Source organism: Episyrphus balteatus, chromosome 3, assembly GCF_945859705.1.
Source record: "Episyrphus balteatus chromosome 3, idEpiBalt1.1, whole genome shotgun sequence".
Lineage (NCBI taxonomy): Eukaryota > Metazoa > Arthropoda > Insecta > Diptera > Syrphidae > Episyrphus > Episyrphus balteatus.
Genome location: NC_079136.1, coordinates 100,226,298 through 100,252,666, shown reverse-complemented (window position 1 = coordinate 100,252,666; position 26,369 = coordinate 100,226,298). Strand labels below are relative to the sequence as shown.

The 26,369-nt window shown below is 30.9% G+C and overlaps 1 protein-coding gene across 8 annotated transcripts in view; it reads right to left on the bottom strand.

The window, feature by feature from the left end:
* The window catches only part of LOC129915339 (very low-density lipoprotein receptor-like), a 174,366-nt gene that overhangs the window by 29,457 nt on the left and 118,540 nt on the right, over window positions 1-26,369 (bottom strand). For 6 of the 8 annotated variants that reach the window (XM_055994827.1, XM_055994833.1, XM_055994826.1 and 3 more), the window contains 8 exons: window positions 12,310-12,536; window positions 4,917-5,184; window positions 4,560-4,788; window positions 2,496-2,828; window positions 2,173-2,391; window positions 1,703-2,057; window positions 1,345-1,543; window positions 233-358 (listed from right to left, as the gene is read on the bottom strand). In XM_055994827.1, the coding sequence (XP_055850802.1) occupies window positions 233-358; window positions 1,345-1,543; window positions 1,703-2,057; window positions 2,173-2,391; window positions 2,496-2,828; window positions 4,560-4,788; window positions 4,917-5,184; window positions 12,310-12,536 (1,956 nt within the window). The remainder of the gene's footprint in view (window positions 1-232; window positions 359-1,344; window positions 1,544-1,702; window positions 2,058-2,172; window positions 2,392-2,495; window positions 2,829-4,559; window positions 4,789-4,916; window positions 5,185-12,309; window positions 12,537-26,369) is intronic. The other 2 variants (XM_055994830.1, XM_055994834.1) reach the window with 1 other exon arrangement.

Sequence of the window (26,369 nt, the reverse complement as noted above, 5' to 3'; positions counted from 1 at the left end):
TTTCTAACTGCAGACAAATTTGGATGAGTTCGTTTCACTTAACAAATGACTACTGTATACGAAAAAAAGTAATGTAATTAAAAATTATGAAATTGAAGTCACAGTATTTCTAAAATATCTATAATGAGTTATGATAACCTGTTAATATAAATTTTTATATTAACCCACCACCTCCTGTTATTTACAAAAGCAGCATTTCTTTTTTTTAGAAGAGAAGAAATAAAAATCATACCGTTGCTGCCTGATTCACTCTCATTCGAGGTGCCATTATTTGTTTTAAACGTCAGCGGGCGTTTTGTAGATACATGAGGTAGGTTTGTTGTTGAAGTCTTCTTTGGTGGTATTGTTGTGTTTTTGACTTGATAATTTCAAGTTATTTTTTGTTTTTGTTTCAAATATCACAAACATAGAAATCAACAATCCGTCATACAAAAATATAAACATGCAAAAAAATAACAAATATTAAAAAAAAAGTATAAAAAAAGGGATTGACTAATGTCAAGTTATGAATTTGCATACGGAAAAAATCAATTTTTTCTTTTTTATTTACAAGACAATGAACTTAAATTTAATTTTTTTTTGACAATATTAGATGAGTAGTTACGGCAATTTTTGAATTTTTTGTCTAATTCACTAAGCTCATTGGAAACTAGCGAAAATTTAAGGCCATACAAAAACATCTAATTTTGTTCACAGATTTTTTTTCCATTTATCAATATATTTTTATTCAATCAACTTTTTATCATACAACATACATTCAAATGTTGTTGTGAATATGACCGAAAGCGGTACAAACTGATTGTACAAAAGTTTATTTAATTTGAAACATGAATTTGCGACTTTGTTACTTAATTAGTCCGTTTTAAAAAGTTTTAAACACTAACTATTGCATATTCAATGGAAATATGTTGAATGAAAAATGCAATGTAGAATTTATTAGCGAATGTGTTTGTTCTGTGAAATTGACATTTACCTTTTAAACTTTTTGTTTCGCGTAGGACGCGGCTGTATATTTATTTTTGTTGCCTTAAGCAAATAAAAAATTATGTCAGTAATTAAAAATAAATTGCATGATATTGAATATGAGTAGGTAGAAGGTTTACAATTGATTTTCTCCGCAGCAAAGTTCTTATTTGACTGTACTTTAAATTGAACACAAATTAAATAAACTTAATCAAAAGCAACGCGTTTGATTGTATAAAAGCTTAAATAATATTCTGCTCAGATTAATTTTACAATTATTATTTTGTAAAATAAGCTTGCATTGAATTAAAAAAAAAAATATTTACACAAAACAAAGACCAAAAACCAGAAAAAAAAAATACAAATAAAAGTTGAACTTACGGTCTTCGACACACATCAGTCTATCGTCCATTAATTTAAGGCCCGTCGGACAGGCACAGGATATGCGCGGACTGCGATCATTTATCCGTGGCGCTGGTAGGCATAAATGCGAACAATGCCCATTTACCGACTGACAGTGATTAATGCCGTCAGGCTGTCGGTAAGGATGGTAAACATGAACAGTCATCGGGTGTTGTAGCTGCATGGTGAGAATGAAAATTAAAAATAAAAATAAAATATATATTTCGAAATTAATCGGATTTTTTTTTTTTTTTAAATTTTTTTTCGTACATAAAAAGTTTTGAATGCTGCAAGAGAATTTTCACATTTTAAGCATACACACTCTTGGTAAACTTACCATATGAAGTGCGGTAATCGCCTCCACATCGTGCCCATTGAATTTGTTCGCTTTGAAAACAGTCTGTTTATCCCAATCGGTCCAGTAAACCCAGTCTTCAAATGTTGTTATCGAAAATGGATGTCTCAAATACTCAGCTGAATACAGAATCTGGCGGCGTTGTGTTCCATCGTAGTTGGCTGACGAAATAACATTCAACTTGGCATCCACCCAGTAGATCCTCTTTCGTACCAAATCCAGTGTGAGACCATTTGGCCACTTCACATCGTAACTGACAATAGTTTTGCGATGAGAACCATCCATGCCGGAACGTTCGATGCGTGGATTCTTTCCCCAATCTGTCCAATACATCCATCTGCGAGTAAATGACAATCATTTTATTTTTTTGTTATTGAGTGAAATCCTTCATTAAAATCGGCTTTTAAATGCATACAAAACAGATAAATGACAAATAAACTCTCTTCTCTTACCCATCAATTGGATCCAATGCAATGGCACGTGGTATCTCGAGTTGGTCCTTAATAAGAACCATACCCATGTTGCCATCGAAATTTGTCAACTCAATGGTACACTTGTATGTGTCAGTAAAATATATATGATTATAAATCCAATCAACGGCCAAGCCATCAGCTGTTACTGAATGATCATTGAGGACCACAGTCTTGTCATTACCCTCATCGATTGGCGCCCTACAATAAAACCAAACCGAGATAGAATTGCATTGCAATACCCAAATTACCATTAGTTAAGGATGAGTAAATTCATCCCATAGGTACGAGAGTGTGCCACCTACTTGTATATCCTCTGAGTGGTTACATCGCTCCAGAATATCATTCCGGTGCGGAAGACAAAGTCCAATGCTGTCGCCGATTTGGTGTCATTCACAATAGATGTCATTTCCATGTGATCAAGAGCAATTTTTCGGATATCATGACGTCTTGCAAATAGTAATGACGCATGTCCTTCGGTTGCTTTACAACGGGTGTGGTTTCTGGGGTCTCTCATATAACCTGGTTCACATTCACATTTGAAACCACCAATCTCATTGATACAGATGTGTGAACATGCACCTGGGTTATCGCATTCATTAATGTCCTCACACAATTTATCATCCTTTAGTTTGTACCTGTATAAATTAATGGAGAGGGGTTTCGAAAAAAAAAATAATGAAAAATCGTTGTATGTAAATGTATATTGCAAAAAGTTTTGCTTTACATTAAGTAAAGTTTCAAAATAAACATTATTGTCAACTTATGACTTTTGTCAAAAATGTAGTTTTTGGAACAGTTTTAATGAAGATAAGTTATACTATAGCTTGAGGATTTCAAGGTTACGGTGTCAAGGTTCACTTGTTTTATTATAGTTTGAATAGTGTTTAGAAACTAAAATTTAAAATTTTTTTTTTTCAAGTAACTTTTTGGGGAAAAGTATATTTTTTAATTAACTTAAAGAAGCTAGCAAATGGTTAGAGGATTCTTATAGATATCACCTCAGTAAAATTTTGCACTATAAACAATAAAAAATTATTTTTAAGTATTCTTAACTTGCAAATTTTTGACCCTTCAACAAAAGAGGATTTATCAATAATAAATTTTGTATCCTTTGTTGTTGTTTGCAGTATAAAACGTAACTAAGTAGGTAGTTACCACAAAAACACGGCTTTCGTAATAGACCATGATAAAGTTCAGTCAATGGGAAAAATTATTTGAAAAAAAATCATGACGTCAGACAAGTTTGGATATAGTATTGTAGTAATCTGTTGCCACTACATCATTTTCTAATGGGAGTTGTAATTAAAAAAAAAATCAAAAATTGCTAGGACAATTCTTAAGAAATTAGAACGAAAGATATCACAATTTGAATGCAAAAAAACAGACGTTTTCAGAGCAAAATAACAAAAAAAAATCGAGGCTTTTGTTCAAAAAGGAATAAACAAACAACAGTCGAGAAAACGTGTTTATTTTTCTTTGTTATTTTTCTCTGAAAAGCCCTGTTTTGTTGCTTTTAAATTGTAATATCTTCAGTTCTAACTTCAACTTTGGAAACATTTATACATTTTTGAAAACTGCAAAAACACGACAAATTTTCAAAATAATAAACCAGTTCCACACCATACAAACATTTTTCAGGGTGTTGCTCTGAAATAAAAGAAAGAAATTGAGTTTTTATAAAACATGGAACTGTTAATTAATTTGCAGCAAAATGGCGTATGAAATGAAAAATATTTTGATTAATTAATTTTTTCTTATTATTAGGCAATGTTTTAGTGAAAGAATTGTAAAAAACAAAAATCAATTATGAGCGGAGGAAGCAAAATACTGTTGCAAAGTCGGGATTTTTCGAAATTTCACAAAAACTGCATTAAATCGAAAACCGTAAGGATTTGGGATGAACAAGTTACCAAATTCTGAGAGCCCTAAAGATGGCCTATCAGCATATTTTGTTTGATCCATTACTTTTGGGACACCCTGTATTTTGAAAAATCTATGAATTCATTGATTAATATACTCGTAAAAGTATAAACTTGGAAAAGACTTATTTAATTTAACAACCTTAGATATTGCAGAAAACTGTTATTCCGTTAGGTACCATATAAATGTTAATTATTAATAAATAACACAATAATCTCTATGAGTAATATATATTGCCTTATAGTCCCGATGTAGAATATACCTATAAATAATTTAAAATATTGTCCCAAAGTGTTAAAAAAGAATGGTCCCATAATAAATTATTAGATTTAAACTACAACACTACATAAAACTCATACATATAGCAATATAAATTGTCAAAATCAATTTAAATCCTCTTTTTAAATATATATTTAGTTCATAAATAAAAATATAAATCAATTTACCCTTCACGGCATTCGCATCTGTGACTAACAGGTGTATCAACACATTTATGTGCACATCCGCCATTGTCCGTACTGCACTCGTTGATGCCACACTTTCCTGCTGGTTCGTCCTCACCATCGGGACAATCCTTTCTCATGTCACACACTTGTGAAAGTGGAATACACATTCCGCCTCCACAATCGAACTGGCTTGTTTTAGAGCATTCGGTTTGATTAAGTTTGCCGGTGCCTTTAAAGAAGAATGAACAAAAATAAAGATTAAATTTTTAAAAGGATACTTTGAATTTAACAAACGTAATGCCCATGGCACAGCCAAAGAATTCACCAATTTTGTCTCTGTATTTAATACACCCTTACCACAGTTCAATTCGTCACTTTTATCCGGACAGTCTGCTTCACCGTTGCACATCAAATGCCCGGGAATGCAGCTTCGATCTGCACACTGAAATTGGTCCCCACGACATGTGACGTTTGAGCAATTCGATTGAATTTCATCGTCCCCATCTGGACAGTCTCGTTCACCGTCACATACCCAGCTACGATGCAAGCAAGTAATACGATCCTTGCACTGGAACTCGTTGTGTAAACACGGGGTAGAGATAATATGTGTGACATTCAGGCAGCCCTAAAATATGGTGGACAGAAAAGGAAATGAATAAATTATAAGTATAACTATGTTTTTGTAGAGAGAGAGAAAGCTCTTTCGTCGTCCTGACATAGGAAAAGGATAAGCTTAGGGATAGTAAAAATTTGGTTTTTTGGTTTTGGTTCGATAAAAGGACGAGACCGAATTTCAGATATCTTTCCAAGGTGTTGATATGAAATATATTGACTTTTTGCGGATATATATGCAGTTTTATGTATATGTATGCCCTAAGGATTAGGTATATCAGTAGTATGCGCCAAGGACAAGAAATGATAGCTTCCACCGAGTGATTTACCATCAGGAAAAATGTCAAAGCATCTAACTCTATACTGTGGCAAGGAAATGGTATATGTATGCTAAGCTAAAATAAAGACTGAGATAATAATAAATTGGAAGGATTATTTAGGAGAAAGGAGAAAAGTCAAATGCACATGGTGTTATTATAAGAATAGCTTGAAGAATAATTTGTTTCCTTGATACAACTTGTATTTTTGTTTGCTTTCTACAAGAGAAAGTAATTATTTTATTAATTAAAAATATTATATTTGTTATTTGTGTACAGAAAAATCTACCGAAATTTGTGTGCATTATCAATTTCATGTAATTATGGGCAGTGTGGTTTTATTTCACAAATTTTATTTGGTAGACACGAAAAAAAAAGTGGTTTCAAAAATGAATGCATCAATGATTCGAATAGGTACAAACATTACTCAAAAATTGGCTTTATTTGTGACTGTAATGGTTGTGTATGTTGGAAGGCACGTGTCGTAAAATAATCAATAAGAAAAACCATGTCTTTCAAAAACCAACGAAGTAAACAAAACTCATTTAAACCACAAAGGATTTTTCAAGACAAAATTAAATTTAATTTTCTTTAACATGAACCTAAATTTTATTAACAAATTTGTATACGCAATCATGTAACTTAATTAAACTTTTCTGACATAACTGAGCAACATATATTTATGATGAGAAGGTTGTTATTTGTTTTTGTATTTCTAAACTAGATAAGTACGACGCGTATACAGAAGGACAATTTATTTGTTGTATTTGTTTACAATTAAGAATTGCCTTGGGGCAAACAATTTTTAATATAGATTGGTTTCTTTGAAGAAAATAATTTGGTGTACTGACCTGAATCAGGCACATTACATCATAAGTCACAAAAATATATGGATTATTATTGTTAATAGTGTTGTGGTTGACATTCAGTTTGAGCAGCTTTGAAAAAAAAGAGTAAAGCTTGGATTACACGGTCATCGAAATAGGTCAACGCGTTGACTCTCTGACATCACCAAAAACATTATATTCACTCTGCTAACGTGCTGTCAATGTCAAAACCCGAAATTGTGTATCAGCGCGAGTGCTATCGCACCCGTAAATGCATTTTTGTGGACATTTACACGACATGACAATATTAGAAAATTTAAATGATGTGCGGGATTTATATGCGCACAATAGACTTACTAAGAAAATATCCACAGAGAATCCATAACGGATAACTCAACCCAATCAATGAAAGATCAAAGAAGTATTATTTAGCACCTGTCTTTAAATTTCAAAAGAGAAAGCAGCAATTTAACGAGAACCGAAAACTCAACCAGGAGAATTCTGGTCACGCGTCGATTTATTTTTTGTTTCTTTCAATTTGCTCCGAATTTCGAATTTCTAACTCAATTTTAATATAATCATATCTTCAAAATAAATTTTGTAAGTCTACACAAAATACTTTTCTAGAAAAAACTTACAAAAAACTTATGAAGAAATTTTAAATTTATATGGTTTAATTCCACATAAAATATGTTACGCATACACCATAGTGACCCGCAATTTTTTTTTTTGATTTGTCATCTGTTAAGGCAAGTTTTTCAAGATATATATTGCGTAATATTTTGCAAAATATACTTCTTATGGTTTTTAATCCTTGACACTTGACACAAATATAAATAAAAAAAATTAAAATCCACGACGCGAGGATACTGTTGTCACATAAACACTTTTTGTCTTTTTGTATTTCATAATCAAAATAATCCTAAATTTTTTCTGAAAATTGTTTCACTAAATTAATATAATAATATTGACACTATCTGAAATTAAGATTTAAAAAAAGCCCTTTTGTGAAAATAACTGCTTGTTTCTTCAATAAAACAGCATTATTTGTTGTTTCAAAAACCATTTCCATAGCGTTCACATTATTTGAAGTATCATTCAGTACATTAAATTTCATTTTACTTTTGAGAAGAAAAAAAGGGTTACACAATATAAGTTTATCTTTATTAAGCTCAAAAACTTAAACTTTAAATTGTGTGACACGTTTTTACTCAAATGGAAGCGTTAAATTTTTACGGATTTTAACCTAAATCCAAACAAAGCATTTCCTATTATTTTTTTGTTTTGTTTGTTATGGAACAAAATAAAGGCACAACATATGGATTTTTATAGAAGTTTTATCGTCTCAAATATTTTTGAAAGAGGCCCCGAGGCGGTCATTTCAACCATTAAGAAACAAAACAACAAAAAATCAAACATTTCTATTTACTTTTACTTTTTGCCATCACACCTCCTACATACATTCTATATTGGCATTGAGGGAAAACCTACGCTCTTTCAAACAGAAACCCAGCCTCAGGATCCTAAAATTCCCAACACGATGGGTGACAATTTTTTACGACTTTGAAATTAAAGTAAAAGACCCACAGGACACAGGTGAAATTAAATCGATTCCAATAAAAAAAGTACAATATAAACCCTTTAACTGGCCATACCTCCTCCGTTAAAGTGAGGTAGAATAGGTAGTACCTATTTTCCGGTTTCAACCTTAAATAGTGGCAGACGGTAAATTGAATGGGTAACGTAACATTTTACTTCATACTCTCTATTCGTTTAGAAACTTAGGGACCAAAGGTTGTATATTTCTTATCGAAGAAGTATCTATTACTGAGAGTAAACACATCCGACATGAGAAAACACAAGTATCTATATTGCTTTTTAAGTTTATATACCTACTAAAAGACGCTTAGGCATAAACTTTTGTTCAAACACGTTCTTTAAATAGAAATGAAACCTATGGACGTCTTACCCTCTGATGATTTTAAATGTTTCATTTACAGGAAGAGAGTATTAGAAGAGGCTTAATTTATAAATCGTTCTCTTCCGAAAAAGGATAATAGTTATTTCACAAGAAAAACAAAACTTTTAATTGATTGTGTTGTTTTAATTTTGTAGACACTAACCATATAAAACTTTACTTGCTCAACTTAACTTAGTCTTTCTTTTGACATTATTATCAAATATGGGATGGATACCAATATATGAGATTTTTAGGCCAACACACACCACACACTTAAATTGTATTTCGATATTTTCTATTTTCAAGCAGATAGCCCAATCAAAGCATTGTGAATCTTCATTTATCTTAACAAGATATGGGATGGTTATACCTTAATCTTGTTAAGATAAATGAAGATTCACAATGCTTTGATTGGGCTATCTGCTTGAAAATAGAAAATATTGAAATACAATTTAAGTGTGTGGTGTGTGTTGGCCTAAAAATTAGCCAAAACGATGTCTGATGCCATTGTAACTTGCTTGGATTTTAAATGAAAATCGATTTTTTCACCCAACTTCATAAAAACTGCCAATTTTTTGCAGTACATTTTTTCATAATGCAATCGTTTTCGACGCTTATCATTTGCTTAAACAAAAATTTTGTGAGTCTATTCATTTTAATAAAAAGCAGACAACAAAATTGTAAAAAAAAATATATTCATCGGTTTAATTCCATATAAAAAAATGTTACGCATACACCATAGTGACCCATATTTTGTATTTGTCACCTGTCGAGGGAATTTTTCAACATATATATAGAGTATCCCACAGTCACCGCCCCAAATGAACACCATGTATTCCTGAAGTCATTTTAAGTAAAAACTTAAGAGGCAATTTTTTCGTTTTCGTTCCGTTTTCTAGTTATGACGGTTTTTATAATTTTTGCTCTCTTTTCCTTTAAATGGGTTTATCTTTTCCAAACTACGTCTGATTCGAAAGATTTTTGTTACAACCAATCAAGAATTTATTACAGTTTTAGTTTGTCTCAAAACTTTTTTGGGGACAACCGTTTTTCCGCAATTTTGCATCAAACACAATGGTACGCCATTTTGTAGAAATCACTAATCAACTAATCAATTATCTACACACAAAATTTCAAAAAATTCAATGTCCTGTTTTCGAAAATTTGATTTTTCAAAAAAAAATTTTTACTGTTAAAAATACAAAAATTATCTTTTTCGTAATTTTGTTTTTGGCTTATATTTAATTTATATAAATGCTTCTTCACAAAAAGTTTCGTTGAAATCGACTAAGCAGTTTCGAAGATAATCGGATTTGAAAAGAACGGTTATGGCAGGTACTGGTAATAATTATTTTCAAAAAAAAAAAATTTTTCATTATAAGATAGACCTTGTCTTAAAACTTACATTTGAATTTTTTAAACAAAATCGTTAGAGCCGTTTTTGAGCAATTTCAACTTTACTAAAATCGGTATATGACAAGTACCGTTATTTTTGGTCCAAAAAAAATAATTCCAAAAACCCCTCTGGAGAGTCTCCAAAAAATGCTACATACCAAATTTGAAGTCAATCGGTCCATCCGTTTAGGCTGTAGCTCCTTATACAGACTGACAGACTGACAGACTGACAGACTGACATACTGACAGACTGACAGACTGACAGACTGACAGACTGACAGACTGACAGACTGACAGACTGACAGACTGACAGACTGACAGACTGACAGACTGACAGACTGACAGACTGACAGACTGACAGACTGACAGACTGACAGACTGACAGACTGACAGACTGACAGACTGACAGACTGACAGACTGACAGACTGACAGACTGACAGACTGACAGACTGACAGACTGACAGACTGACAGACTGACAGACTGACAGACTGACAGACTGACAGACTGACAGACTGACAGACTGACAGACTGACAGACTGACAGACTGACAGACTGACAGACTGACAGACTGACAGACTGACAGACTGACAGACTGACAGACTGACAGACTGACAGACTGACAGACTGACAGACTGACAGACTGACAGACTGACAGACTGACAGACAGACAGACAGACAGACAGACAGACAGACAGACAGACTGACAGACTGACAGACTGACAGACTGACAGACTGACAGACTGACAGACTGACAGACTGACAGACTGACAGACTGACAGACTGACAGACTGACAGACTGACAGACTGACAGACTGACAGACTGACAGACTGACAGACTGACAGACTGACAGACTGACAGACTGACAGACTGACAGACTGACAGACTGACAGACTGACAGACTGACAGACTGACAGACTGACAGACTGACAGACTGACAGACTGACAGACTGACAGACTGACAGACTGACAGACTGACAGACTGACAGACTGACAGACTGACAGACTGACAGACTGACAGACTGACAGACTGACAGACAGACGGACTTCCGGGATCCACTTTTTTCGCATTCTCTACCGTCGTCGTTATATCATGGAAAAATGTTATCTCAACTTTTTTTTTGTACGAATGCATAACTTGAATATAGTACCTATATCGCAAGTAAAAATATATTTTTTTATCATAAAAAAGACTACTGAAAGTAATTTAAAAAAAAAAAAACAAACTGAGTGAATTAAAAAAAATAATAGCTGTGTTTTATTTTCCTCGTGATCCAGATAAGATCATTGTTTTTATTAGCTTTACAACAAAAGCAGGATTTTGTTTTGTTATTGTTTCGCAAATAAATCAATGATCTGATCTGGATCACGAGGAAAATAAAACACAGCTAATATTCAAATAAAAAATTAATTTAAATGAATTAAAAACTTTTTCTGAGCTATTGTATAAAGCTCAGAAAAAGTTTTATTAAGAACATACATACAGTGGTGGCAAAATAATTAGAAACGTTCTAATTAAGTCCTTAACAATTTCGGACAAACCAACCCCTTATATTTTAGAAAAAGGAGGTTCAATAAAGAGGAGATCATTAATAAAACATCGAGCTCTTCAAATTTCTCTGTTCAAAAATATTTCTAATATTTTTTTTATTTATATTAAGGTCATGCATACATACATTTTGAAAAAAAGATCGTGTTTCTAATTATTTTTTAACCACTGTACATTTTGAAAAGTAAGAGCTTGTTTCTAATGATGACTGTCTGGATGACTGTCGGACACCCTGTATATTGCTTAATATTTTGTTAAGTTACTTCTTATTATTTTAATCCACGACGATACTGAAGTCACGTTAATAAATCTACAATGCGAGCAATTCATCAGACTTTGAAGACTGCATATTTTTGCATTAAATTTTTATAAATGCAATTGTTCCTCGACGCTCATTATTTGTTTAAATAATTTCGTTTAATTAAATTTAATTAAATATACATCTTTTGGCGTCAAGACCCTAACTTTTAATCATTGCAGTGTGCGTATAACTATCGTTTGCGAAAATGGAGGGGATATACAATTTTCTCCCGAATAGCGTTGATAAGATGCACTATTTCAGGTCATTGCTTATCTTGAAACCTATCAATTCCTCATAAGACGCAGCTCCCCTTAAAAAAATGTCTAGATGGCGAGGCTAGATTCGAACCTAGAACCCAAAGCATGTTCATACTATTACTTCAACGGAGTATTGAACATGAAGAACATGGTTACTATGAACTGTCAAAATAAACCCGTCTCTTTATATTACGTCAAAAATTCATAACTGTATCCTCTCTAGTTTTCAAATGATTTTCTCGTTCCTAAAATCTGTGAAAAATCAAATTCCATTGAAGAGATATTTCCAATCAATAAATTAAATGGCGCCCAACACAATAACCCATATTGAACTCGCACTTCATAAAACTTGATGTCATATATGAATTTGAATATCCTTTCCAATAAACAAAAAACACATTATACCACCAATCAGAAATATGTAGGTACATATATGTAACGAGGAAAATCACGTCTCTCTCTCTATGCCTCTCCTAACCAAAGTAGTCTCAAGTACTTTTCTCTAGTTTGCCCTACTGCATTTGACACTTACCATTTCATCTGAACCATCATGACAATCATAATCCCCATCACAATGCCATCTTTTTGATATGCATGACCCATCCGCACATGTATAATCAGTTTTAGAATTGCATTGAACCGGTGGACAATTCTTTTCATCACTGCCATCTCCACAATCATCATCACGATCGCACATCCAGCGTTTTTGAATGCAACGTCCATTTCCGCATGTGAATTCATCTGTTCGGCATGTTTCATCTAAGCAGAAAAATAAAAATAAAATATGTTGAAAAAAAAATATAGATAAAGAAATATAGGATTTCCAGTTATTGGTGGGTGCTTGCCACTATTATTATGATGAAAAATGAAACTATACAACTACAACAAACAAAACATGTATAACGAAATTTTGTATGTGTTACTGTTAGTATAGCCAAGAGGCTTTTGAGCATGCAAGAAAAACCCTAAAAGCAATGAAAACCCTGAACAAACAACATACACAATGAGTAGGTCCTACTTGTGCATAGGCAAGGCACTTAAACAAAAGAACACAACAAAACTTCACCATGTAGTGTAATCATTCATCACGATTCACGACATAGCGTCAGTCGTCAGAGCGTGAGGCAACAAAAAAAATATACTTTTCATTTCAGATGATGGGCCATACCTCCTCCCGCCCTCCCAACATTCAGACAATAAAAGAAAAAAATATAAAACAAATATATATCAACTCCCTCCAAAAAAACAGCATCACACAGCAACCATATATCCAATATGCTGCTCCAAAAGCTTTTTTGACTGTGCAGAAACAACAACAACAATAAGAGAAAATGAAACTTTTATAACAGGATGCAAGAAGAGATGCCTTGGCAGATGTATGCATGATGGTAGCGTTACAATAAACTGTAACAATGTTTTGTAATACTTCTCCACATAAGTTACACATATACAGAGCGGTTCACTTAGGTAGATGCACTAAAACAATTCGTTTGATGTTTGATCTCATTAAATTTTTTTTTTTACGTGTTGTTCATTTAAAATGTCAAACAAAAACTGTAAGAAAATGAAAGGAATATGCCATTTCTGGTTCTGGGAAAATATACTTTCACGTTAACAGCACAATTTCCAAATCTCTCTCATTTTACGACAAAATCTTTTTTATATGAATAATTTGTTTTCACGCCAACATTTGAAAGTGAATGTTTAACAAAGCAAAAAGGTGACAAAAAAGTCTAGGATAACCAAATGTAACAAATATGGCAGGTGTGGATAATAAGGCCAATCATCTAATAAGGCCTATCGACTAGTAAGGCAAATGCTATTAAAAATTATGCGCTAGCAAAATATCGTAACAAATATGGCAGTCAAATTATGCACTGGCAAAAGATATTAACAAATAAGGTAGATGGGGGTAATTAGGAAAATGTAAAAATTTTGCATAGTATTACACTTCTTTTCCTGCATTTGCTACCATTGATGCTCAAAAAATGTATCATAGTCCAAGAAATAATTAATCCACTACCCACTTTACATGCACACAAATGAAATTGGTTAGTGACCTTATAAATAAAACTCACAATTTTAAGAAAATAGGTATTTGAAAATATTTAATTTATAGCTTCCGAAAGTCACTGTTTTGGGATATCGCAATTTACGGAAAATTTTAACATTTGTTAATTACCTAATTAAGTTATTTCATCTTCACTGTATCTAATTAATTGATCTGCAATGTCAAAACGATTTACAATCTAGTCAAATGCTTGGGATAAAAAATACTCTGCACTTCTGCAGTCATACATTAAACCAGAAAGTTAAGAAAAAAAAATGTAGATTTATTCTCTGTAAGAAATTTTATTTTAGAAAGAAAGGTCAACAAGAAGTCTGTGCTGTATATAAAATTTTTACAGAAAGCTCTTTGTTTGTTGTTTTTTTTTTTTGTTTACTTTTACTAGCCAAATTATGTGTATGTATGTAAGTATATATGCTACAATACTATAGGTACATGTAATAAAAACAACAATTTTTAATTCGTATAATTTGTTAATCTAATTCGAACACGTACGAGTATATAAAATAATTAAATTTTTTAATAAATTCTGAAAACTTGAATACAACCCTTGGGCCACATTAACAGACACCCGTTACGGATGTGCTTGAAATGGAGGCGTGCAATGCTGCATTGGAGAGGATGTTTTTATTTTAAACTTATTCAGCACTTTTTATCCTACTGATGGAAACAATAAGATACATAAATTAATACGTATGTAGGCATATCAGAAATATTTCGGATATAAAGGAATGTTTGTTTCACATAAATAATTTAATCTTGACTTTGTTACTTAAGAAAAATTATCTGTTATAAATTATTCGATGTCAAAAGTATGTGACATTTTTTTCCCTATTGTGAGCAAAAATTACACTCAAGAATGATGTTCGATTTATAAATATGTAAACTGGAAAGCATTTATTTCTGGTAAAAAAAGTAATTACTTTTTTTTATCAAATTCATATGAATTGTTTTATTCGTGACGTCCAAAATGCCTTTAGATAATGTATACATACATACTTAGCTGAATTTGTACCCTAATAAATTGTAAATTTAAAAACGTATGTAACAGTTTTCAGAAACAAATAGGAGACAAATTTTCTTTAAATTATCTGTTACGGGTGTGACACATATTTTTTTTCAAAACTTTATGTCAATAGAATTATACTGAGTAAATGCTTAGTGTTCTTTATAATAATAGGCGTGTTTTTTCTACAGCTCAGTAGCTTCTCATTTTTTTATTTTATTCGAAAAACAATAAAAATAAATACTTACTTGTGTAATTATTTTTATTATTGTTTTGCGAATAAAATCAAAAATGAGTAGCTACTGATGATAGAAAAAACACGCCTAATAATAACACGGATAATTTAGAGAATATATAAACCTATATCCTTGATGAAATTTCCATATCCATGAGCCGTTAACGGCGTGACTTTATAAAACACGTGTTTCCTTAAAATTTGTTTCAATAACATAATCACATTTTTTAAAGTATGTATTTTGTCAACAATTTTTTTGTATATGTCTGTTTGCATATTTATTTGTATGTCTCTTGTATACTTAAAGAGTTTTATTTATCATTTCCTTTAGGTAGTTTAAAAATCACAGAGGACATAACGAAAATCTGTATATTAAAGCTATTTTGTTGTTAATGAATGTAGCTTTGCCATGAAAAAATATGCCCTTAAGGTGTCTAAATCATACCTTGTTTTAATATTATTAATTATGAATAAAATATGTTTTATTAACGTGATTAACCATCCAACCATACGACCGACGATGTTGTTTCATTAATATTTATGGAGTTGGATATTCTTTTTAAATAAATTTCAAAAACTTTTGTATTGATTTAATAATTTAAGAAAAAAACATTGATGTAAAATTTGTTATTTTTTGAGGAGTTATAAAATATTTATTAACTTTCAATTTGATATCTGACAGCTGCCTAGAATCAAGAATGTGATATATATAGGTACAAATAAAAAAAGAAAACATTAAACTTCAAATTATTCATACATTAAATTTTCTATAAATTATTCTTATTACTGAATAATTCATTTCTAAAGTAGGTAAAGCCCTTTTGTAGGTAAGGTCATGTCTATTATCATTGAAAAACTTTCAAATGTGATACGTGTAACAAATTTCATTGCACTCAAAAATTTTCAGGTTCACCATCCGGATAGGAGCAACAAAAAACTAAATGCTTAATTAATACTGAACGAGAAAGTATACATTTGTTTTTGTGTAGATACAACTATACAACAGTAGTTATTGCTATTTTGAGCAATTGAAACAGAAAAGAGGGCAAGGCCAATGTTTAGTTAGATATTCATGCAGCTTTTTCATTTACCACATATTCTGGGGTGTCCATAATTGTGGCAGAAAACAGAAGAATTTTCCAAAAACTTTTCCAAGCCAAATAAAGTTTATCAAGTAAAAGTTGGCAAATTAATCATTACGTAGAACGAGTTATATGTATTTACATGTGTAGAAGTAAGTCATGAATGCAGTAGCAAATGTTACATTTTGCAGATCTCATAACCAAACAATTTTAACATAGAAAATAATGGAGTCAAACAAACTAAATTAACGAAATACAAATTAATTTCAACATTTTTTCTAAAGCAGTTCTTTTTGGATTTTTGAAAAATATATTTCAAAAAATTTGATCAAACATTTCAAAGTATACAGGTATTTCAGTACCTAATGTTAAAAAAAAATAATCACACCTTTTAAGTTGGTATTCAAGGAGTTGTATAAGGAACCAGTAGTCTACCTGTCCCTGCGGGTTCTAAACATTTGTTAAACTTGTCCCATTGGTTTTTTTTAAATCAATTTATTTAATTTCCTGTTTACGAATTTTAATTTTAATTTCGAAGCAACAAAATAGTATTATGACTCTTATTTACTTTCGGTGGTTAACCTTTAGCAACGAGAGTTTGAAAATGCGTTTAAGTCTAAAAAAGGCTTAATTCTAACCTAATACTAACTTAACACTTTACGTGATATTCAAATTTTTCCAACGTAGGTACTAAAGAAGATAATTTTGAATTTTAACAACATTCTGCCATTTGCAAAGCCTTTAAACCATTTAAGCGAACAGAAAAAAAAATTAATTAACGCTATCAATATCGCATCTCTCTCTCTTATTATTGGAAAACCATAATAATTTTTTAATGGTTGGTTGCTCATTTTTGTGGGGAAAATTTTACCTTTATTTTTTATTGTTATAAATTCTACCCTAACTGGTCATCATTATCCCGTATTGTACCTACAAATATTTTATCAAAAAAAAAAAAAATAAATTAATTATCTCTGCGTTCCTGTTATAAATTTATAAGCCTTAGAAGCCTCTAATTTAAAAAAAAAAAAAATTAAATAACATTCATTATTGCCCCTAAACAATTTTCGGTTTCAACTTAATTGTTTTTTTGTGTGTAGATTTTGCCTAAATTTATTTTTATTATACCTTCTGTTGTTGGGTTGGTTTAATATAAATTTTTAAATTTACCAAAAGTATGTATTGATTTTTTTTTTGTATTTATTTAAAATATTTTAAACCCTGCAGGCAATAAAACAACAACCTTCTATTTTTTTATCACAAAAACAAGTGTCAGAAGCATAGTATTCAATTAAATGCAATCTGTGTGTTTATTGAATTTTGAACTAAATGAACAGTGTTTTAAGCTCTTGTGGGTTGTTTTGTTTTTCTCTTTTTTATAACATACCATACATAAATTTACAATAATGTAAATAATTAAAGAATGCTGTGCACTATGTTAGCTGAAATGAATTTTATGAATGGAATGAATTTTTTAATTAAATTTTGTATTGGTCTATTCCTGTGCAGAGATGAGTATTTACTTCATATGTAGCAGATCTACTTCATTAATTTATTTTGATGTATCTGCTACGTAGCAACCTATTTCTACTTCGTTTGACAAATTTTTTCTAAGGAACAAAATTTCATTTAAGATGTGTCGTCTTGTTTCATTTTTTGATAATCGAAAAAGTCATTTAAAAAAATGCATTGTTAGTGCACTTTATTTGTGAATTAGCTCACCATAGGCTCTGCAAGAATTTCACATCTTATACATCCAAATCAAAGACCCATCCAAGATATCAAATATTTTATGTAACCGCCCAGATCCACATAATGGCTGTGGGTCCGGTCATGCATTTTGCATAAAATAAAGCGGACAGCGGCATTTAAAAAACAATCTTAGGTTATTCTATGGCAGATGGCACATCTTTGCTCATGGAACTAAGACCAAGTTAATCTGACTTCCCTGAATGAAAATAGTTTTGCAATAAAAAACACTTTATTATTTGAAATTAAAAATCATAATAGCAATTAAGGGAATGGCTTTTTGAGAAAAAAGTTCATATTTGTTATGTACGAGTGATACGCTTTCAAGCCATGTAGGCCTCATTTAAATCGGTGCTGGGCTTTTTTTAAATATATTTATTTTTGGGCATTCTCCTTTGTTTTATATGTATATTTTTTTTCATTATCTGCTACATATTTTCCAAATCTACTTCGTTTTTTTGGGCAATATGTTTCACTTTTCGGGCTTAGCATTCTCATCCCTGTTCCTGTGTGATGTTTTTAGTTTTGAATAGATTTTAAAACATGATTTTGGTTAAGTTTTTAATTGGGAAACAAAATTGTTAGATATTTTTTTTTTGAGTGAGAAATTATTTGAAAAGAAAAAATAAAACAGAGCGTTTAGTTAAAACAATGAAATAATTAAGTAAAATTAAAAACATTTCTATGTGTTGTATTGTTTTCAACATATTTTAGTATGGAACATGTTTCTTGTCGGCAGACGGCCCATGAAGCCATGCTTTTTATTCTTTATTAATAAATAATTTGTTTATTAAGTTTTTTTTTTTAATAGAGAAACAAAATAGATAATCAGCCTTATTTCGATTTGCAACTATCAATCGATAGTTGATAAAAATTAAATTTCGAATCTTATTACTTAATTAAGAAAAGTTTTGAAAGCAGAGAATGGTACTAACCGTTATTAAATGAAATCTAATTACAAAATTCCATTTAAAAGTAGACCTGTTTTCCTAAAAATTAGGTTTAAAAATTTCAAATTTTATCAACTATCGATTGAAAGTTTTTGTAAATCACAATAAGGCTGAATAATTTTGTGTATGAGTAGGAACATACAGTACCTATATTGTTAAGTTTGTGACATATTTCAAGTAAAGATGAAAGCTTCAAAAATATCCTCCTTAGGATACTGGCCACGGAGGATTACTCTACAGTTCTTATGTTTGAGCCTAATTTGTTAACTGGTATAACTATAGCTAAGGACACCATTAGATTTGGTTTTCACTTTTTCATTTTCATATTCATTTTTTTTTTCATTTCATGTGGGCGTGAATACAATTTTTTTTTATTATGAAAGTTTTAGGTATTTGTTTTCGTTTTTTCACAGAACAAGAATCGGATTCAAGGTGAAAATATTTTCGATTCACTTTTTCACAGAACTAGGGTAGGCCCAGGGTTCCCAGGTTGAGGGGAAAACCACCATTTTTGCCGATTTTCTTAGACGAAAGGGATAAAATAGGGGATGGGGATAAAAAAGGGGAAAAAATATCTAAAAGGGGAAAAATTTAAACTTACAAAAACGTTAGACACAATCTTTGAACAATGAAATCAATTTAAATAAAACTTAATTTCGAAATAAACCGTAGGCCCCCTGGGTCTATGGTTTCTAAATGCTTAGTCTGTACAAAAAGTAATCTTTAACTTTTTGATGGATTAAGGACCAACGGTAATTCGAACTCCAAAAGTAGGTACATGGGCGGTGAGGTGTGCTATCTCAAATTATATTCTTTAAAGAAATTTCGAACACCGTAGCAGGGAAGAAACTGATATTGACCCAATTGTTAAAATAGTAATGCTTCTTAAGTTCAGCAGTAAGTACCTATACCACAGTTTGTGACAATTTTTTTTTAGTAAATCCCCCATTTAAGTTATATGTGCATTTTATTATGGAATCTGTATAAAACAAAAGTCCATAACAAAAAAATATTTCACCATCCATTACCTACCGATGAAACTCTGACCCACTGAGCCGTTCATCTCTTTAATAAGCCATTAAATTATTCAAACTGTCTGATTTGGACAAAAAAAAACCCTCCAAACATCTAAATTATATTTTTTTTCTTGACAAATTTTCAGGTTCATTTGGCAGCACAAACGAACTTAAAGAATTTGACAAAAAAAAAAAAAATAAAAAACAACTGAAAATGACATCAGTCACTTTGAAACAAATTAATAACAGTGGCCATTACCCAGCAAACAGAATTATGTTTCTCCATTTAATTGCACCCTAATATCCGATATCCGTCAGTTGTATACTAGAAAAGTGAGTAGGGAGATAAATACATACAGCTCCTAACGATATACAAAATCACCAACAAACAACCAGCAAAACACAACTTTTAACTGAAAAACTTTTGCTCTTCCTTTCCATCGTCGCCGCTTTCGCATCGCCGCCGCTGCCGTCTTCTTACTCTTGACAACTTGTCCAAGGAAATAAATCTTATTTCAACTTTTCCTTCATTCATATTTTTTTTTCATCGTGTCAAAAATTTTCTTGAGAAAAAATGAAAAATAAAAAAAAAATATTTCTATTGAGTCTATATCACGTTGCAATGACAGATTTTTTTTTTAATATTTGAAACTTCTTCCTTGCGCGGCGCGCCTTACAGAAGAGGAGAGGCCAGCCATAAGGATCATTTGCACTTGCGATATTCTCCTCCCAAATGCCATTATTTTGTACATTTTTATCAAATTTAAGAAACTTATAGAAAGTTTGATTTTTTTCTGCCCCCAAAAGAAAAGAGGAACAAACCAATTTCCATAGAAACCCTCTGGGAGACGTGATTTAGAGATGGATATTTGTTGAAGAAAATAAAATAGAAAAATTAAATAAAACTAATTGAGGAAGATATTCGCAATGTGAACGAGAATAAAAGGAGTTTCGAGTTTTCTTTAAATGTAAGAATGCAGCATTGTTGGAAGAGACAGATATGGATTCTATTAAAAAAGTTATTATGCACATTTTATGTTAAAAACTTTCAATTTCAAAATTCGAAGATCGTGTCACTGGGGTAATAGCTCAAAGCATTATACGTATTGTATAGTATGATGAAGGTACTGACCGGGGTTGTAAAAATATTAATTGACAAAAATATGCATTTGCAAAAAAAAAAAAATTATTGCAAATGAAAAAAAAACTTGGTACTGAAAAAAATTTGCAATAAAAAATTTTTGTATTGCAACTGAAAAATATTTGCATTGAAAATAAATTTGTTTTTGCAAATAAAAATATTTTGCATTAAAACAAATTTTATTGCAAATTAAAAAATGTTCTGCATTGAAAAGAAGATTCAATGCAAAATGTGTGCATTGATTTTTTTTTTTAATATTCGCCGAATTTCTTAAAATTTTGGAGACCATATGCATGATCAAATAGCCAAAGTTGTAAGAAATTCGACGAATATTAAAAAAAATATACATTACGATGATGTAGAAGTCCGAAAAATTGGGTTTCGCAATTCCGTCCGTGCGTCCGTTCGTTCATCTGTACAGATTTTCACAGCCTAAACGGGTAGACGGATTTTCTTCAAATTTCGTACATATGATTTTTATAGAATTCTGAAAGTTGTTTTCTTTTTTATATCTCGCTTAGAAAGTGCACCTCTTATACAAATTGTTCAAATTATAGCAAACTAGGAACTGCAATAAAACTGAAATTTTAGTTTTTTTCTCAAAAAAGTCAAATAACAAAAAAAATGCTTTTTCATTTAACAAAATTTGGTTCTTCCCCAACATCAACAAAATTTCTTTGTCGTGCATTTTATTTTTTGATAATTCTTTAATTTATTTGAAAACTAAATTGCAATGTCTTTATTCAATAACCCCCAGTAAAATTATTACGTTTGTATCATTAAATGCATAAACTATTGAACAGTTTTCTTCAAAATTCTCCAAATATATGTTTTATGTAAGAATATAACTAATAAATTGCCAATTTTCAGATATTCCTGTCCCAATGTAAACTTCAATTTGATATTTCAGTACCTATATAGTTTCTTTCGAAAAAGTTTTCTAAGTAACAAAAAAGTTGACGTCAATTATGGGGCATTGTCACACAGAATTGAAATTTAGTTTATTTCTTTACTTCTCAAAGCAGAAGCAATATGCTCACTCGTCCAAAGCTTTGGAGTTTGAGGTGAACCATGTGGTTGAGCAAAATAATACAAAAAATAAATAAAGACGCGTGTATGTGTTTGTGTTATGTTTAGATAAAAAATATGTAATATTCTGTTAAAGCTACAATAGCAAAAGATTTTGTTGTATAGAAATTACTCCCCTATCCCCCCTCTCAAAAAATATAACTTCCTTAAAGTTATTGGTACATATATATAAATGTATGTATAAAAGTATCCAAGCCAATTTCAAAAAGTTTCTGAGCTGAGAAACATATATTTAGAAGTTTGACATATTGTGATTTGGTTTTCCTTTAAAAATTGTTATTTTAGTGAAATCATTTATTTGAAAATTGAGTTTTTGTTTGGAGTAAGGATATACATAGGTACTGTACATATGGATAGGGATTTTGCTTGTGCGTATACATAGCCTTAAAGCTTAAATTTTATGTTTACTCTGAACGTGTATCGCGTTCGTCAGTTGTGAATACAAAATTCTTATTTTCACCCCATGAACCTATCAAAATGTTACCAACTCTGTGATTTCTTATAATAAGGAAATCGAAAAAAAAATAAACCCGGTTAAGTGGAACTAGAGCCCCCAATGCATACTGTGTGGTTTCTTGTCGTATAACTTTTACTCACATTTACATTCTATTCGGTTAATAGCAAATTTACGACCATAAATTTGTAACTAACAATAATTTAATGTAATGGTTTTTTAATTACCATTTAAAAATGTTTGCATATGCTTCATATGCTATCGGATGACATTTTTTTTTTATTTAAAACAAAAACACCTTAGGAGTACATTACCTTTTCTTGCAGAATATACATATAATAAATTTGTTCCCATAATTTTGGCCAGTTTTATTGGAGTGAAATGCAATAAAAAAAATACATTAAAAGAGGCTAATCTCGTCTATCTGTTACAACTTCTGTTACATCTATGTAGCCAGACGACTAAGATTAGCCTTTTTTTAATGTATTTTCCATATTCCACCCTACTATTTTAAGCAAATCAAAAATGAGTTTATTTTTGTGTGCCCCGAATAACAATAATAAGGGTTCAAAAAAAAAAAAATAAAATATAAAAAAACAGAAGAATAAAAAATGTAAGCTTATTTAAATTTCAAAAAGGGATTTTCTTAGGTTTTTGACATACATAATAACATAATCTGTAAAGAAAATTGGAAAAGAGGTGCCAAAAAACCCAGGGCTGTATACATTGATTTAAAGGCCTTTGGTCAGTGAAATTTCAGATAATAATAGTGAATGGGTGCACTATTTTGAATGAGAATCAAAGCTGATAAATATTCTCTGTTTGGAATTATCTCTGGCGTAATTGAATTTCGTGTATAATATTCCAGAAAGTGCTTACTGTATAGGTCTACAGTTGGTAGGAGAGAACTAAATTAACTATAGAAAGCTTGATGTCAACTGATGGTTTGCCCTAAACAAATTAATCTTGCGTTTTCGAATCCTTTACCTATTTATCGACTCAAATATTAGCTAAGAAAACGAATTAAACATGAATGAGAACTTATCCCACGTATTTGCAAAATAATGAAATTAGGTCAACCACTTGTACAGGTAGTCTAGTAAAATTGTACGGGAAGTGGGAACAAGACCGCCCTTTTTCTTTTTAACTGCCTTAAAAACCAATAAAAAATATAATTCGATAAAAATAAAGTTTTTATTCAATAAGTTTAATGCTTTTTGTAGGAACTTTCATAATTATAATAAAAATAAAAATAGTGAACAAAAGATAATATGTTTTGAAAAAAACATCTAACAAAAAACGGTCTAGCCCCCACATGGGGGTAAGACCGCCCTATAAAATTATTTTGGTAGTAAAACCATTATTTTCTGCAAAAATAGAATTTTGTTCCCAATAATCAGACACGTATGTATCTTCATCGGTTCCCACCTTTTAATATCAAAAAAAAAGTTTAGACTTTTATTAATTATTTCACTTTCAAAATTACAAATTATTTTTCACATAAAAGTTAAGGATTTCATGAAAAAACACAAAACTTATCGTAAATTTTTGTGTGTTTCAACCGAACTTGCTCATATTTACAGACATGATCTATTACCTATACCAGATTTCACTTATTTTATATTAAAAGTGTTGCTAATTGGTCTTGCCCCCTCTTCCCCTACATAAAATAGAAAATTCTGGTGTGCTATTTTTGAATGGTTCAAGCTATATTTTTTTGGCTGAGCGCGAATCAGATTCTTTAAATTTATTTTCTCAAGGTAATTATAAGAAATTACAGAAAAATTTCGAAAAAAATTATTTGTACTTGCGTTATTGGCGAATAAATAACTACACTTAGGAGCAAAAAAATGGAATCAAACTTTTGCGTTTTTTTAAAACGTTAATTGGCCAGGATGTAATTGACATACATGAATGTTAATTGCACCATTAAAAAGCTTGAAACAAAGGCTTTAAATCAATACTAGGAACTTTAAAACCCGTTCACTTTATAAAGATCCAATCAACATAAATGAAGCATGTAAGCAAAAAAAGACTGAAACTGAAACAGAGAGTATCTGGAAAATTTAACATTTTAAAAAAATTAAGTGCAATTTATTGACAGATAACGTCAATGGTAACGGTAGGAAAAAAAAACTGAAATTGAAGCAGAGAATATCAAGAATATTTAACATTTAGAAAAAAATGAAGTGCAATTTATTGACAGATAGCTATGATACTATCGTATGCATTTTGAAGTTTTTACCAACAATTAAAAGTAAAAAATTCAAGCTTTTAAATTTGAAGAAACATTATTTATTCCATTGCAATTTTTGTTTTAAATAAAAATTATATTTTTTGATTCCGTTTTTTTTGCTCTTAAGTGTAGAAAAAAATTATCTTTTCGCATGAGCTTATTCTACATCCGATTTTGTGAAGAAAGTCAACTTTTAAGGTACCGTCATTCTAAATTATATATACTTTCTATCGGCCGATATGGTTTAAAAAATTTTTTTTTTAATCGGCGAAAAAACTCATGGGAAAAACAAATGTAACAATAACTGAAACTGTTAGCCTTAGACATTGAACAATTCAAAACCATGAGGCCTGTCCACGCGACGTTTCCTGAAGTCAAGCCGGCCACCCCTCATGCGGAACCAAAATGTGAAGCAGTAAAGAAGGTGAGTTGTGATCCCATCCGAGATCATGACTATCGTCGATTATCTTTGAAAATAGGAAGATTAGCAAACCTGGGATCGAATTACGGCATACGTACGTTAACGAATGGTTGCTATGTGCCCCTATCGTTTTCTAATAATTAAATAGAGACACAAATAATCAAAACGTTAACGTATAATCGACCCCTGGCTTCGAGTTTTGTTCTGAACATTTAGCAATTTTTGAAGACTTAGAAATTCTGGCCTAATTCATAATTATATCAGTTTTTTTTAATAAATTGACAACAAACAGCCCCCTAGCGTCTAATCTGGTAAATGCGAATGTTTTGTTGAGCTGTCTGTCTGTGAGTTTTCAACCTCGAGTCAATTATACAATAAGTAGGTACATACATACCTAAATAAGTCATGTTCATTAGATTCAGCACTAAAAATCGTTGAACTCATTTTTTAAACTTAATAAAATAATCTTCAAAAATAAACTCCTGACATTGTCAATATTTTGATAACAAAAAAGTGATAGATGGCATTCGAAGGCCTTTTGGTATAATATTATTTTACAATTACGATCACCGTTATAGATATTTCAATAGTTAATTTATTAGTATCAATTTCAAGATTACATACGGGGCCCATAAAAAAACAAAGTGGACTATTTTTCATACCGATAATCCCACACTGAACAAATATAAACAACAACAGAAAAAAAATCACAAAAAAAAATCTCTCATGTCATACTACACCCTTACAGTTTTTCCAAATACGATGTAGGTTTCTTTAAGATGTTGCCTGAATAATTTATAGCTGCTTTTTCATGCATGGCTTTCCGAGGGTCTAAAGAAACAACATGTTTGTTTTGTTGTCGTTTTTGTTACATTTTTTGTGTTTTTTTTTTCTTATTTTTCTAAAAAAGAAAATCATACTTTCTAACAGCCTCCCACATTTACATACGTGTCAGAGGGGAAGGTTCTTTTAATTTTACGACTTTTTGACAAACACACGTCATGTTAAAGATATAGGATATAGCTGTCAGAGTATAATATTCCTGGCAAAGGTAAAAATGGAGTGAAGATAGAGATTTTTGCTTGTTATTTGCAGTGTAAGGTATTGTGTATTAAAATTATCATACATTAGAAGACAACAAAAGG